The sequence below is a fragment of the Amphiura filiformis genome, chromosome 8 (assembly GCF_039555335.1).
Source record: "Amphiura filiformis chromosome 8, Afil_fr2py, whole genome shotgun sequence".
In the NCBI taxonomy this organism is placed as follows: domain Eukaryota; kingdom Metazoa; phylum Echinodermata; class Ophiuroidea; order Amphilepidida; family Amphiuridae; genus Amphiura; species Amphiura filiformis.
The window spans coordinates 69,280,630-69,298,289 of record NC_092635.1 but is presented as its reverse complement, the minus strand read 5'-3'; the positions used below and the strand labels follow the sequence as shown (position 1 = coordinate 69,298,289).

Below are 17,660 nucleotides of genomic sequence, written 5' to 3'. Positions count from 1 at the left end.
TATCAAGCACGAATCATATGGTTTTATTTAAAATAAACTCATATTGACCATAAAAACTAATAAAAACAGTCGGCTCTCAACACGCGATATTCAAAATTCGTTTTTATGGTCACTATGAGTTTGTTTTAAGGGGTATAGTCCACACAAGATCCCGTCCAACAATTTTACTTAAACTTCGTACCAATTAACTTTCATCGATATACTTCGAATATCTAAAATAAAAAAGAGGGGTCACCGAGCTCGTTTTTGAGAAATAACCATTTTAAAAAGGCTGTTTTTGGGAAAAATTAGTACAGGCGTCTATGGAAAAATGGAAAGTTTAGACATTTTTTGATTATAACAAAATTCTACCCCAACAATTTTGCTGATTTTTTGATATAATATGCGCACTGATAGGATGTTTCATTAAAGCTAATAAAAAATGGGGGTCACCGAGTTACTTTTTTCACAATTTGAGTAGAAATGGCATATTTTTTGGTTCAAAATACTAGTGCGATTTCATAGCGGCGTCACTCATGAATTCTTGTCGCAGCTCATACAGCGCTAAATTGTCCAGCGTATGTAGGTGATATCGCAAACACCTGCAACATGACAGTGGGGTGATTTTCTTCGGTTTTATTAACCCTCTTGATTCCAAAGTATCCATTAGGTTATATAGTTTCACTCAATATGAAGTTCTTTAAAAATCGAAAACCAAAAGTGGTTAAGCCAACAAACAAAATGAGATATTTTACATGAATCTGTAATTTCAAATTGACTTGAATTTGAACTTTGTCAATACTGCCGTTTTTTCCTCGTAGTTTTGCATGTAGCAAAAATACTTGTAGGCCTACCTATATGACAACTTTGTAAATAATGTTAATTTTTTGCAGGCTATCACTGAATAGGCCTTTAATTATTAACTTAAATATTAGCGGATCCCGTTATTTATCATGTTTAGAATGATATTAATATTACTTAAATATCATCTCATTTTAGGCATGCACCCAGCAAACACAAAACATTTTCGACATCATTACGCAAAGGTTAGAAAAGGTTGCAAGCGTTTAAGTGTCGGGTTATTTAAAGGGTTATAAAGGGTATAAAAGCGTTTTCAAAACACTCAAAAGCGTTATACTGCAAACATTCTAACATAATGTTATGTCAGTGTTGACAAAATATTAGGCAAAAACTAATTGCAAAACATATTTTTACAATAACACTTTGAAAACATTTTAGAAATATTATTGCAGTGTGTTTTCATACAAAACGTATAAAAACGTTTTCATAACCTTTATATAACCCGACATTTAATTTACTTAATCAAAACCCAAATGTTTAAAAGCGTTTTAACGTTTTTTGTTGTTTTTGGGACAACTTGGTTCGATCTACTTTATCATTCTCGTTTTATCATTAAAATATAAAGTCAGTTACACGCAGCGAAGTAAGTCAGATCAGGAAAGTTGAAAAGACTTTTTCAACTTTCCTGGTCAGAATAATGAAAATAGACATTTTATTAATTGACTTCATGTGATATATATTTCAAATTACAGAATCTTACCTTAAAATACCATTGAAATAATTTCATTATATTAATAATCAGTAAAATAAGAAACTACTATAATAAATAAGTTATATAATACTAGTTAATAAGACAAATAAAAAAGGCCGTTTGATTTCACGGTTCACCCATTTTATATATTTTTTTTTTGGGCCTATACTGTGCCTGTTTAAATGGACGGTATGCCTAAGAAACAAAATATAGACCTAGTTTTATAATAAATATATATTATAAACACTTTATATAGGTAACCAAATGAGAGATGTGTAACGCTATTTAATTACATCATAATTTTCTTTTCCATGAAATAATACATTTTTTGGATTTCTGAAATGGGCTCGCCCTAGTCTAATTAGGCATAGGTCTATATATTTTGTTATTTCTGTTATTATTTTATCTTTCTTTTCCCTCATTATTTCATTCTGTCTTCCTTCTTTCTTACCTTTCCTTCTTCTGTCTTTGTTTTGTTTTCGTTTCCTTTCTTCTTTTTTTATTCTTTCTCACATCTTTCTGTCGTTGTTATTTATTTGATTGATTATCCCCATTAATTTTTTCAGTTTCCTTTCATAGTATTCTTAAATTTTCTGTTATTTCACTTTGTCTTTCTTTATTTATCTACCTTTTATTCCTTCTCTTTTCTTTCTTTCTTCCTTTTATTAGTTTTCTTTCTTTCTTTCTTTCTTTCTTTCATTCTTTCCTTCTTTCTTTCTTTCACTCCTGAACTTTTTCTTTCTTTCTTTATTTCTTTAGTTATTTCTTTCCTTCTTTTATTCTTTCTTTATCTTTCTTTCTTTTACATGATCATTGGTAAATGGCGATGAAAACACGGTACTCTCGCGTAGCTGAACTTCTTACCAGCGGCTGGCGCTTTACACTCCACGCAGTTTTTAGTTTGACGCGGCGTGGCGGCAAGAACTTCTTGTGGACAAGATTTCACAGAAATTTCAGTTAGAAACGAGTGCGTACTAGACGCGTGGATTATACCCCTTAATTAAAACTATGTGATTCATGCTTGATAATTATTTTTCTTTCATATAAGGCATAATGTTGTGATTGCCGGAGACTTCCTTTAAATACAACACATATTCCGGAGATTTTAACAGCAATTTGAGCTATGTTATTGACAATGATCTCCTTATTTTTGTTGAACTTAGCCTGCAGGTGCATGATGTTGTAAGAATTCAATAACCTCCTTTGTATAATCCCAGCGGTATTCATATACATCAGGATAGTAGAATTGATTTCACATTATTTTTCTACTGGCTGAAGCTACAAAATTGAGTTTGTGCACGAATATCATACAAAACATTATGCAGAAAATCAGTGACTGCCTTTTGAATGAAGCGAGAGCAATTGCTCCTCTATAGCTCATCTTTAAGTTGCATCTTCAAGAGCAATTTATAGCTCCTCTTGGTGGCTCCTTAAATTCTTTAGGACCCTTTAATGGCAACAGGTGCAAACAGCTCTTCTAAAAAAAACCCTTCTCTTGAAAAGATAAGAAGAGCATTCTACAACTCTGTTTGTTTGTTTGTTTGTTTGTTTACCCAGGTTGGTCCGTGAGGGACACATGCTAATCCATGGGAAATCCATGGACCATTCCAAGCTCATACTATAAAACAGCACTCTTAAACTCATTTTCAAAAGACAGTCCCTGGAAAATGATATTATTTCAGTTGTAACCACAATTGATCACCAGGGTGGAATCTTCAGCAATAATTGGACACATCATATTGCAAAAGCCAAATGTCACAAGGGATGCCTACAAAACCCAACTGCCAGCACCCCAGAAAAACCAGCGATCCGAACAATACAAACCACTTGTGTGAAAACTATTCTGGAAATTTTCACAGCAATTTGAGCTGCTATTGACAATGATCTCCTTATCTTTGTTGAACTTAGCCTGCAGGTGTGATATTCTTAGAATTCAATAACTTCTCTTATGCACTCCCAGCGGTGCAAGCAGGTATACTTACATCAGAATAGTAGACAGAATTGAATACCTGAGTGGAAGAAGGGCCCAACTCCATCAACACTTTATTTTCAGATATTATCAAAAAACACAATATTTGGACTAGTTTTAAGAGACAGACTGTTTTCATCTTGAGGGACCTTTAGTACTTGTACATGAACATACATTATAACATACATGTGAAATGATGTTGCAATGGCAATGGTACAACGTCTTTTAAAATATGATAAACTCATTTTTGTAAAATGGAGGTGGGCCCTTTTTCCACTCAGGTATTCAATTGATTTCACATTATTCAGCTACTGGCTGAAGCTACAAAATTGAGTTTGTACTCAAACACTGTCTCAACAGAAGCCAAGAATGATATGCAATTTAACATTACGCAGAATTTTTTTTCCCCAAGACAAACTGTGGTGAAATGTCAAAACAATTTGTAAACTCTAGAAATCAAGAGCCTAACACTATCAGACAATCTTTGGCACTGATTTCATGATCCAGGGTGTACTAAAGTGACAGGTTGTCAACAACAGAATATCACATTGACTCATCTCTTATGGACCCAAATCTCTTTTCAAACAGATGCCATAACACCTATTCCACATCCCACAATGCACTATTCCAGAAAACCACATACATGTATGTGTACTCGAAGTTGAATATAATGTATGGCAAACATGACACATGAATATGCCACCAGCACAAAAACACCAAATGCATTGTGGTATATTATTAAAATAGTGACGGTAGGTCCTAGATGTTCGTCCGAAGATATGAGACAAGTTTTTCTTTTTTCATTTTCAGCCTATTTTACAAGTTGACCTCAAAAGACCTCTGACCTTAGTGTGTGACCCTGAACACAACTATTACATGAAAGTTCCTATAGTGTAGCTATAGCTAAAATTTGGTTGAAATAGGATTTAAACGGTTCATATAAGACCAAATTGTAACCAAAAGTCTTACATAATGCTAGTTTACGAGTTGACCTCAAATTACCTTTGACCTTTGCAAATTTTATATTTGGCATAAAGCATCCAATTTTATCATTATTATGTTTTGGATCCAATATTTGTTTTCACACACTTGGATTCGTCAAAACATAATAATGGTTGTAATAGGATTTGAACTGTTCATATGAGACTAAATGTTATTACCAAAATTGTTCATGAGACCAAATTTTAACCAAAATTGTTGACGGACAAACACACACACTGACTGACACACACCCCAACACACATGACTTTTTTTGTGATGCCATAAGGTCTTTTCCTTCAGATGACCTAAAAATGTTTTGAGTTATTCTAAAATGTTTCATCAGGAGGAATGTTTTTAGAAGAACATAGAACTTGTGAACTATACTAACCTTAGGTGCATGAAGTTCCCTCAAGGTTGGTCTCTGTCTCGCCATTGCTGATTTAGTCTCTTGGTTTCTGTAATAAGCCAACTTTGGTAGAGCTTCCACTGTCATTTGATTTTTTGCAGCTTGATCAAAACTTGCCTCAAAGTCCAAACCTGGACTCATCTCTCCATTTTCCACGGAGGAGACTCGGCTTGGTCTGTGCGGTTTCTCTCTCAATGTCTTCACATGGAATCTCCCTTTCATAGGAGTACTAACTTTTCTCATGGCTTTTTTAAGAGGAGAAGACGACCCATCCTCTGATTCTTTACCACTCTCTGCACCGGAGGACGCTGTATGATCTGTATCACTAGGTTCTGCAATCTTCACGCTAAATCTTCCCTTCTTTTTGGTAGAACGTTTCTTCTTTGTGAAGGAAATTTTTCGAGATGTTTCTGATGCTGACTCTGCTGAAGCATCTTTGTCTTCTTTTTTAAGAGCAGGAGTAGTTTCTTGTGGTTCTGGTTCCTCTAGAATTGTCTCCGGAGGAGACGGTTCCTCTGGAATCGTCTCCGGAGGTGATGGTTCCTCTGGAATAGTCTCCGGAGGGGACAAATCTCCTCCCCCCTCCTCCTTTTTCTGTCTTTTCCATGTCTTCACTACCAATGGATTAGGTGCTTGATAAGAGTTTCAATCCGTCGCCACTACTGTTCCATAGAGCTGCCAAACTAGACATGATGGAAAAAAAATTTGTTGACACTTATATAGTAAACCTATCAATTCCCATGGGGGTATAGCCTAAGTTCCGCTGCCCTCGTTCTTTTACATCATTTCTCACAGGATCTGTAAACAGGAAAGTGAATAGGAAAATCAGATTATTCAATTATTTACCAAAAGTACATAAAAATCAATTTGAAAATGTCGCAGATATAAACCATACTGTTATATCTTTATAAGCATGTTTGTTGACATGAAGCAAAAGTGAAAACACTGTTTTCATGCGAGTCATTGTAAATATAAAAACATTAGTAGACCTAGGATTTAGATATAGAACATGTTTCTAGTTAGATTAAATGTTGGCTTTTCAGGCTATTTTCAGACTATTATTCTTCTGGGGGGAGGACATATACAATTTGATGAAAATTGGCAACAAAGGCCTAAAACTCATAAAATCATGTCAGCTAAAAAGAAAGAGTTTGACAACACAGAAAAAAGGTCTACGAACAAAATACTAAAATTTTGTTAATGACATTAATCATTGAGATAACCAGGCACCTCAAGATGACGGACCAACTACCACCCCACTGGACTATTACGTGCAACTGTGATAAAGACTTGAATCATTGTACTAATACGTTAAAGATGTTAAACCATGATACTTCATCTTCGGAGCCCTAAAATGTAAGTTTTTATCTGAAGCCATCTCAGGAAAACCAGACTGGGGAGCCTTCAAAAAGGCCTAGAAAAGGCTCCACCCCCTGGGCTTCATCCCAGCACCCCACCAGGGGCCCTAAGGCAGCCCCCTGGACCCCACCCATTTTGGGTTTCATGCCAAAGTACTTACGATGCATTTTGACAATCACACTCATCATTCACAAAATAGCACTCCTCAAAAGTGTGAGGTGTGCTATTTATCACACACCTCAAAGCCTGCATTGCTCCTCCAAGAGACATTTTTGCTTTCGTTGTCGTAAATTGCTATGTAATTTCCATCAATTTACTTACGAAACTTGGTGATCTTTGCAAATTCAACCATAAAGTCATCATTGTTGATTCTTAATCTACTGTAAAATCAAGCGCGTTTGTCAATATTGATGAAAACCAAGCTAAGAATGACGATAGTTTTCATTGTTTACATGATTTACTTGATGTAGACGGCCCGGAAAGTCTGCGTCATTCTTTGGCCTTTGGTTTTAATGAAACAAATTTCTGTCGTCAGAAGCTCCAGAAATCGTCCATGATGCAATGACGCAGGTTAGCGTGACCCTTGAACTGGGGGAGAGGGGTGGCAATTTACATTTAGTATGCCCGAGTGTGCCAACATTAATTTCCTTGATTGTAGCTCTAAGTAAATTGTATGTGTGGTCTTGTTTAAGTAAGAAGGAACTAAGCTGGAACCTCTCATATGAGGTCATCTGGAACAAATGTACCGGAAGCAAAGGTTGGTGCCCTATGTGATGTATGACATTGGTTTTCAAGGGGGGGGGGGCAAGTTATGACTGAAATGCTCTTGAAGAGCTGCAGAGTAATCAATTGAGTTCAGACTGATTAATACATACATGTACACGTATGACATGTAGTACTTACATTGTAATTTATCATCTACTAACTCCAAAAGTTGGACATATGATATAAATATTTTTTAGTTTCCGAGTAGCAACCCCACAAAGTATGGTTCTATTCTGTACAAACATTAATTAAGCACTCTACTGAGAAAACCACTTAATGAAAAACATAAAGCACAAAAATTTAATTCAAAGCAGTTAAAATGAAATTTTTATCCAGGGTACAGGTTACAACTTCGTTTAGAAGGAAGATATGCTTTGACACCCCTTGGTCTGTTGGCATGACCCTTAAGGGATCTGGAATGAGCGTTTGGAGCGTTTCGACAGTATTTTTTGTGAGACATGAGAGCACATTAGACATATCAAATTGCATTCTGAATACGAAGAATGTTTTTGAAATTCATGATATAATACAAATTTTATGACAAATTATTAAAATTTGGTATTTTTCACATTTTTGATATATAACAGTCCTTGAAGTAAATTTTATCTAATGATATATTCTTTTAAAAAGTGTATGTAGCTGGGAGGAAAAGCCGACGATAAATTGACAATTTTGACCTTTCATATTGAAGATATGGACTTTTTCCCAAAAAGACCTAATTTTTTTTGGTGTTTTGGGAAAAAATCCATATCTTCAATACTGAAAGGTCAACATTTTCAATTGATCTTGACTTTTCATCCCACCTACATACACTTTAAGTATGAATCATCAGATTTATAAAGTTTACTTGAGTACTGTTAAATATCAAAAATATCAATTTTAATCATTTGCCATAAAATGTGTATTACATTGCGAATTTCAAAAATCAAAATTATTTGATATCAGAAGGACATTCTTCGTATTCAGAATGCAATTGATATGTCTGATGTACTCAATGTCCCACAATAAATACTGTCCAAACGTTCATACCCCATCCCTTAAGATAGACCAGGAAATGAAATATCAGGAAAGAAAAAATTGATGTAAGATGTAATTGTACATGTATTCAGTTTACTATCCCATGTATGTATGAAATAGGTCAAAAGTCATTTGAAAATTTCTGGTAAAAAACACAAAAATGTGACATGTAAAGAGCGTGGTGCGCACTGCAAGTACAAATCGTGCAGCAGTTGGCGCGCCAAAGAAGCATTTACACACGCATTGCACTGAAGTAATTATTCTCATACCTCCCGTTTCCGAGGTCTATTTACTTTGGACTTGTATGTAGACAGACTGTACGGGGGGGTTGCAAGGAGGGCATTTGCCATACTTTTCTTGTCCCCCTGTCCCCCCCCACCTTTAGGAAAAAACCCAAATTTACATAAATTTCCACTTTTTGGAAAACTTTCCACTTCCCCGAAATTAACTTTGCCCCCCACCCCGAAAAAAATTCCCCATATTATGATTCTGCCCAGGGATTCACCTGCACCCTTCCACAAATACAACTCATCTTCATTCTAATAGTGAAAATGCTACTTTCTAATGGTATGAGCTTTTGAACCTAGGAGGATCTTTATGAAAGGCAGAGTATTATCATTAGGGCTCATATTGAAATACCCTACCACGTTTTCACACAGAAAGAAGGCAGGATACCCCTCGCTAAGCGCGCGCCTTAGGAAAGCTCGGTCATAAAACGGATGGATTATATGCATCAGGGTCAGTCCATATGATATCAAGGAGGTCCCCACCTGACCCCCTCAGATTTGCTTTATATTTTAGTCATATGTTGTACCTGTAAAAATATTAAAACCTGCAAATTTGAGGTCTGTAGCTCTTCTGGATTTTCTGTGGTAGCCATTTAAAGTTGGCGTATGGGGTCTAAATTTGGACTCAAAAGTTGCCCTTTAAATAAATGTCAGCTTTGGGAGTCTGTGACTTCTTTACAAAAAGAGAGAGAAGTCTGAAACCTTGTATACACACTAACTGCATGCCTAATTTGTCAAAAAGTAAAAAAAAAAAAAAAATCTGTAATTGCGCGATGTGTCACGGGGTCATTAAATATGCAAGAAAAAATGTAATGTTTTGTAAACTTTGAAGGTGGACCACATCGACTTTGGACCCCCTGAAAATGTTGAATTTGCAATAAATTTCATCTTCGTGAGGGCGCTGTTCGAAATGTAAATGAGTTGTGACCTCCATTTTTGGATATGTATTGTATTTAACCTATATTTAGCATCAGTGACAACATAAAATAATTAATATGACAAAAAATGTGAATTTAGGGGGGCTAAACTTGCCAGTTTACAAAACATTACATCAGTGATACACCCTGCATTTTGAAGTGGTCCATGACGAATGGGAAGAAAACAAACTGACTATGGCTCATCGCTTTGGCCAGGAAAGCGCTCCCTAATTTAAGTGGCTAATTTAAGTGTTATAATCACACAGGATTTTAACAAAAGAAGGCTAGCACAGGAAAGCTGCAGGATGGTGCACACCTTCCTGTGTAAGGGAATTTCAATATGAGCCCTTAGGATTTAGGATTTCCAACATGCTCATGTGTAAAAGGACACAGTAAAACCCTGCTCCCTAATCCAAAAAATATAGTCCCCTGCTACCTGTTTTGAGGCCGCTTCAATTTTTTTTAAAATTCAGTTAGCCCAATACAAAATAAAGCACATACTACTCAAAGTTTTGCAAATCATCTGTCTGGAGTAATCTCCTTTTTATTTATAATCAAGTTTTCATGGAATTCCGAACCTCTTTTCCCCGTAAGTTACTGGGCCCTCTCCCGGGAATTTCCCGAGCCCAAAATTTAGCTTCAATTGAAGTCTAACCTCATGAACATCTTATTAACCCATAAGTTACTAACTGGGCCACTGCCGGGAATTTCCAGAGCCCTTTCCTAAAATTACTCCCCGAAAGTTACGGGCCACTCCCTGGAATTTCCCGAGCCCTTTAAAAAATATATTTATCGGAAATTTGATCAGCATCACTGCGCTCCAGGCAAATCCTATTGACTGTCGCAGACAATAGGCCTTGACGCTAATTGGTTCTTTAAGAATGCTGCACCTACATGTAAGCATTGAAACCCAATTGGCCTAAACCATTCGCAGGGGGTAAATCTGTTTATTCATTGTGCATTGGCCAATAAACTTTATTGTAACTTTTGAAAAAAGATGTTGAGATACTTTTTATAACCTTGCTAAATATACAAGAAACACTTCTAAAGGTTCTGTGATCATTAGAGACTGGCCTATCTACCAGAATATAAAATATAAAGGCCTCCTTTTTTTTCTCAGGCAATATTTTATATGCTAGAAATGCAGGGCCAAATATAGGTATTTACACCTATTTTTCGAATTAAAAAAATAAAAGGCCCCTCGCCTTCCTTTTTTTTAAATTTAAACCTGGACAAGAAACATGTTTTTTACTCCACCTATATAGTTAAAATTTAATATAGTAAGTGTTGTGCATAAAAATCATACTCCATGACATCACCCCAAGGGTCGAAGTTTGAGCTGTGAATCAGTGTTAATTGGAGGTTATTGACATGTGCCACTTGAAATGAGACCACTTTGACTCTGTGTAGTAATATCCATCAAAAACCAACAACTATATGTTGTCATTGACAATTATATAAGTTAGAACACACTGTGGTCTGTGGTTGTGTCGCTTACAAGCTTGCTTCCTTCCTCACAATTACCATAATTATCAAATTATTACGATGAACGACCTGAGCGTGCACTTTCAAAACAATATCTTCTTCACAAGAAGCTTATTGGGCAATGTTAAAGGGAATCCAGGGGAAAGGGGTTCTTGGTGAAAATGAGGGTATGGGAATATGCGGCAGATTCGGGGTGCATTTTCAGCCATTTAGGTTAGACTCAAGGTGCATTTTTTAGCCATTTTGGTTTATTGATGGCCCTCAATTTCATGAAAATTTGGTTTAAGAAAGCAAAAATTTGGTTTAAGAAAGCTAAAATTTGGTTTAAGAACTTAGTGTTTTTTCTCTAAATGTTTTTGATAAAGTGCCAATTTATCACAGTTTTTTAGTAAAACGTATCCCATGGATCCGCATTGCATATAATTTAAGAAAGGAGGTGTACAATGTAGTTCTTTATTTGTGTGAGTGCGATTGATGAAGCAATCAGTTATAAATAGTTAATAAGGTATGTTAATTAAACTTCTCTAAATCAGAGAAACATTTTCAAATTAAAAAAAAAACACCTAAAATTTGGTTTAAGAAAGTGTGTTTTTTCTCAAAATTTTTTGATAAAGTGCCAATTCATCACAGTTTTTTAGTAAAATTTGCGAACATTTTCTAAAAATTGGTATAATTAAGGGTCTGTTAATTTTGTCAAATTTGGTGTAAAACATATTTTTTGGCAAACATATTTTCACAAATTTTCAGTTAAAATCAATCAATATTGGCCCTAAAATGGCTGATTTTAACAAAAACGTAAAATCTGGGTCAGTCAGGCCCATAAAACGGGTGAAGTTCGCTATTCTGAAGGTTCACTATTCCGAAGGTTCGCTATTCCGAAGGTTCACTATTCCAAAAATGAAAAAGGTTCTCTATTGCAAAGGTTCTCTATCCGGAAACAGGAAAGGTTCTCTATTCCGAATATGAAAAATGATTCTCCATTCCGAAATCTAAAAAAGGTTCTTTATTCCAAAATAAGTCCCTAGTAGATAGCAATAACTTCACAGAGCAATCAGCTAAACCCACTATATAGCATTAACTTTACATAGCCATTAGCTATCTTCAGTAGATAGCAATTGCTTCACATAGATATCACCTATCTCCAGCAGATAGCAAAGACTACACAAAGCCACCCACTAATATCTGTAGGTAGCACTGACCTCACATAGCCATCAGCTATCTTCACCAATTAGCAATGAGAACCTTTATTTGTTTTCGGAATAGAGAACCCATTTCTTCATATTCGGAATAGAGAACCTTTTTGTTTTTGGAATAGAGAACCTGTTTGTGTTCTGAGAATTTTCAGAATAGAGAACTTTCGGATTAGAGAACCTTTAATAACAATCGGAATAGCGAATGGTAAAATTGCACGTTCGGAAAAGTGAACCTTCGGAATAGCGAACCTTCGGAATGGCTGACCTTCGGAATAGCGAGAGGACCCCCATAAAACAGGGGGTATTCTGTCGCCTAAATGAACAATGAATCATCCTCTTGAAATAAATGGCTCTGCCAAATTTTAACTTTGTTTTTACAAAAGACGTTATTATTGTTATTGAAGAGTATATTGCATCATGCCGCATTCCACACAACATACCTGATCTGAAATAATCAATTTAAAACATTCAACAACCAATGGCTGTAATCTATACTGTCTCTGCATGTACCAGAGGGGTTAGTGCATGTAAGGTCCCAACAGTAATACATGTAGCTTCCAGGTGTCATTATGTACAACATAGGGACATAATGTCAAATGCCTATACTGATGAATGAAAGGAACCAACTGTCATTTGAGCAAAATAATGAGCTATTACCTAAGGGTGTTTACAGGTAAGGCCAAAAAAAAAAGGGTTGTCTCAAAGCTTGCTAGCGCATTTGTAAAATCGTGCGATTTGACAAAAAAGAAATGCTTGAATTTTTTTATTTCAACAACAACAAAAAACTGCCGAAAATCAGACTTTTTTCTCAAAATACCATGAAAAAAGTCGGGAATAAAAAATTTAAAAAATCGCATTTCGCATTTGTTTTTCAATTTCTCGTGAGCTTTGAGACAAACTTTTTTTTTTTGGCCTAACGAAATTTATATCTTAGGTGCCCAAGCAAACCAGTGTCTCACCGAGAACCAGAAAAATACCCCACTCAAAATGGGGCATCCTGTACTTAGTCTATGGAGACTGGTCATAGTTTTTGCTCATTATCTCATGTCAGTTGGTTCCTTTAATTTTGTTGTGGTAGGAGGGACTGTCTTTTGGAATTTGCACGAGAGCATTAAATAGCTCTTCTGGAGCCTTCAAGGAGAGTTGTTAGAACATTTACTACATGTATAGACTGTAAGGAGAGGATGGTCAACTAATTAAGGATAGCTAAAAATCACTCCTATTTTAGATTTAAAGGAGAGCAATAGAGAGCGATTGCTCTTGCTCTCCTCAAACTGCAGTGCCTGGGTGGGACAGTATAGGGCAGGTATTGTAGATAGGGCCTTCTTGTACTGACGGCTCACCACATACATTGTAACGTATACATTTCATGTGTACGATCTTTAGAGAACAGCTGATGCACTGCGCATTTAGGTTCTTCTGTCTTTTTTTTTTCTCAAGCTTAATTGATGTACCTACAAATGTATCCCATGGATCCGCATTGCATATAATTTAAGAAAGGAGGTGTACAATGTAGTTCTTTATTTGTGTGAGTGCGATTGATGAAGCAATCAGTTATAAATAGTTAATAAGGTATGTTAATTAAACTTCTCTAAATCAGAGAAACATTTTCACATTTTAAAAAACCACCTACATTTTAATCTAAAGTAAAATTCACTTAAATTCTCAAGCACTGTCCATAAATTTGCAATTTGCATCTTGTCTTTTAGTTTTTATCCTTCAACATGTCCAATGAGTCTATTTCTGTGTAAATTATGATGTTTATATTTAATCATTATGGAAAAGGTTATCATCAGGTTTTGCCGGCCTCTTCATTCATACTATTTGTATTTGATGCCAAGTGAATTTGATGTTTTTTTGATGTACACTTTTACAGAAATAGAATGAATGAATAAATGAATGAATGACTGTATGAATAAATGAATTAATGAATGAACAAATGATTACTTTTTTATCAGTACTTTGGGTTCAGTCCAGTTCAAATTTCATGAAATTTTATAATCTTTAGTACAGAATATGAATTGTTCAAATGTAGTGGCTTGCTTGAGATTTCACACATCCACTAGAACTGCTGTCTGCTAAAGCCTAGGGCATTGACCCATTGTGGTGGATCTGTAGTGCAGTGACTGAACTTAGTCATTTAAAGGGACATAATTTTGGCTGTGAACAACTCAAATTGTAAGACTCTTATCTATTCTGTTCCCTATGACTTTGATCTGTTCTTATTAAGGGTATACGATGTATTGTTGGTCGAAGCAGCAAAAAAAATGTAGTATACCCTTAAGCTCCCCCTCCAGTTCAGCAACTTCAATCTGACAGTTTCTGATCTATTCCTATGACCCTTAATCGCAGTCTCTGATCTGATCCCTTTTAAAGGGGTATTTAGAATCCTCTTTTTTGGTATCTGGTTCAATATTACATGTAATAATCCATAATTTTCCAAAATTTTAGTTGATTCGGACAACAGCCCGAAAATACAGTTCTTTGTCAAACCATAGATCATTTACTTGGATGATCTACATGTATGGTCAAACATTCAAATCTGAAGGTTTCTGATGGTATAAAAATCTCAACATTTCCTGAGTAAGTTAGGGAGGGATGAGGCGGTGGATCACGAAGTGGCCCGTTAAGGGTGCTGTCAAGACTCAGAAATGCAATAGTGCCATAAATGGAAGGAAAAGATACATACGTAAGGAATACAAATAGAATTAGAGAGCACAGATTTTGTGCAAAAGCAACCATCATTTTCTTTCAAAAATATATCTCGGGCCCTTCTCTTGTACATGTATGTCAAGAAGTTATAGCAAAAATCTGAATTTGGATCTGCAAAGCATATGTAATCCTTATATAATCATCGGTTTAAAAATCAGTGCCACGCCCACACCCTTATCTTTTTTCAAGGTGAGGCCCCCCCCTGATAACGGACTCTCTAATCCAACCTTTTTTATACACAGGTTTTATGTACGACATAATAGTCTCATCTGCAATGACTCAGTTCATTTTTTAAAATCCACATCAATTTTGACCTTCCCTTGTGGAGTAGACATGTGTCCTGGGAGTTTCATGTTTGCACGCTAGTGTTTGTTACACAGGACAATAATGTATTTCATATTGTGTTACAAGAGATGAATATTTGTGAGATTTTAGGGAATTTTGTTACACATGACCAGGCCTGGAAAATATTGGCAATCTCCTTGTCAGGAAATTTGGTCATTTGGAGGGAAGTTTTGCTTTTCTGGATAAAGAAATACATAAGAAACGGTGGAAAATCCTGCTAAGTTGGAGGGAAATTTATCTCTCTTGCTGGGAAATAACATATTTTCCAGGCCTGCACATGACAAAGACATAAAGACTGCACAAAAAGTAACGCGGCCATTATAACTTCAGAACTAACAAGACAGCAGTGTTTTGAAAGAAAAATACCCGAATCTAAAAGTTGCAGCTATTTGCATTGATTTGCAGTTAGCGCGGCGACGATAAAAGCGGGCTTTACTGCACTACAATGCTTGCATAATAACCATTGATCGCTGCAAACTGCAATTTTTTAATTAGGATATTTTTCTTTAACAGCACTACTGTGTTGTTAATATTGAACGACATTGGACAAATGGGGTATCAAAATGCACATACATGTATATCATTCGTTCTATGTCAAAACATTGTGAATAAAATACTTCTGAAGCTATAGGCGTATTTATAATGGCTGCATTACTTTTGGTGCAGTCGTCACAATATGATTCAGCAAGTTCAATTCAGATTGAACTCCCTTGAATGTATGCCAATAATAATAAGCAACCATGTCACATAAATATCATAGAATTACTCAAATCTAGGCCAAGCAGCAGAAGGACATGAATCATGAAACATAGGGATACAAGCCATTATCAATGCACAGCACATATAGGTTACCATCGGAGAAGATATCCCACAATGCATTTCTCTCATTTCAATTTTCTGTACTGATTTGCTATCTAGTGCAACATTAGTCGATATGTGATACCTCAATGAACAGAGCACGTCCAGATCTTGCAAAATATGTATGTCTATTTCTTGACTATCAACCATGATTTAGCCAGTCTATTTTGTACATAAGGAAACCTGTACAAAGTAATAGGAGTGCCATTTGCTGTAACTAGTTGACGCACAATGTTGCAAAGGATTCTGGGAAGGGTAAGATATCTTCTCTGGGTTGCCATGGTTACTACTAGAACAATAAATATTGTAATTTGCAAAACTAGGACACAGTTTTTTATAGATTTAATGCTTATTTTAGTCCTGCAACCCTTGCAAATTTAAAAACAAAATATAAACATCACAGCAAAACAATTCTGTTCTGCATAATACAAAGTTGATATCCCACATGGCATTAGCATCAGTGAGGCTTTGAATGAAAAAACAAGATGTTTAAACTTCTTTTCAAGATGCATCAACATGAGTGCAATTGTTGTTGCCATGTTGGCTTTTGAAACAAATAAGGTACCAAAATGTGCAGAATGTTAGGCATCCTTTAGTTGGTACGTTGGCAGGGCTCGAAATACGGAGGAAATCAATGAGGGCCCGCAAAAAATATATCCGACGGGCCCACATGGCCCGCAAAATTTGTGGCAATTTTTATCACTTACGGTAGTAAGCTTACTGCAGAATTCAGCAGTCATGCAACACTAACAATCACCCGACTATATTGCATTCTAAATTCACATTTCCGCAGAATTGAAACATATTCAAGGACAAAAACATTGTTATTTACTTAAATCTTAAATGATATTTGACAGTTATGATGTTAAAGTAGGTGCAGCTGTTTTATCACAAAAAATTGGCAATATTGTGTGTTTCCGAGATTGCACAGTACACCACCATGTTAATTCAGGCCCACAAAAATTTGTGAGGGCCCTCAAACATTTAAGATCAAGGGCCCAAATGGCCCTCAGAAATTCTAGCGTATGTACGGTGGCATTGCATTTTACTACACATCTAGCCAAATTACTATGCAACAACAAAATGCCATAATATGACAATTTTGTGACGTGAATAAATATGATACACTACATGTATAGTGTGTTGACACTAAATTATGTCCTGGTTAGGCTTCCTTTTTGCAATAAGTTTCATGCACAAATGCTTAAAACTGCCATTAAGGCACTTTAAATAGCGTGTTGTTTCCTGTAACCTTTTTAAAATTTTAGCCTTAATGTAAATGTATACATGTATTGTATATTTAAGGGTGTTAGCGAGTCCGGGAATTCGAGTCCCGCCGATAATCCTATTACCCGGGTAGGGAAAAAAAAAAAAAAAAAAAATGAATTTTGCACATTGTTTTGTAATTTTAATATGAAAATTGATACATAGTTTTCATGTCATACTCTATTAATGATATCAAAATGCATTCAAATTCAATGCATTTTGATATCATTAATAGAGTATGACATGAAAACTATGTATCAATTTTCATATTAAAATTACAAAACAATGTGCAAAATTCAATTTTTTTTTTTTAGGTCAACCATGATCCTAGCATTTAGGTCTAGGTCCAGAGACACTTACAAAACCGAAAAAAAACTTTGAAAAAAAAATGTAAATTTTTTTTTTTTTCAATTTCGGGTATTACCCGCCCGAAAAATGCGCCGGGTACCCGGGCACAAAATTACCCGAAAATCACACCCCTAATTGTATAGTATATTAATACCATAAAAATATTCAGACAGTGTTTATTGTTCCACGACCTATGATTTTTTTTTGTTTTCCTCAAAATC

General features: G+C 35.5%; 1 protein-coding gene across 1 annotated transcript in view; it reads right to left on the bottom strand.

Moving 5' to 3' along the window:
* Positions 1 to 6,516, bottom strand: part of LOC140159689 (solute carrier family 12 member 1-like) — a 72,212-nt gene extending 65,696 nt beyond the window's left edge. Inside the window, exons 1-3 of the mRNA XM_072183184.1 lie at positions 6,407 to 6,516; positions 5,681 to 5,685; positions 4,870 to 5,501 (exon numbers count right to left, since the gene is read on the bottom strand). Coding sequence (XP_072039285.1) covers positions 4,870 to 5,501; positions 5,681 to 5,685; positions 6,407 to 6,516 — 747 coding nt within the window. The remainder of the gene's footprint in view (positions 1 to 4,869; positions 5,502 to 5,680; positions 5,686 to 6,406) is intronic.
* Between the last annotated feature and the right edge of the window lie 11,144 nt (positions 6,517 to 17,660).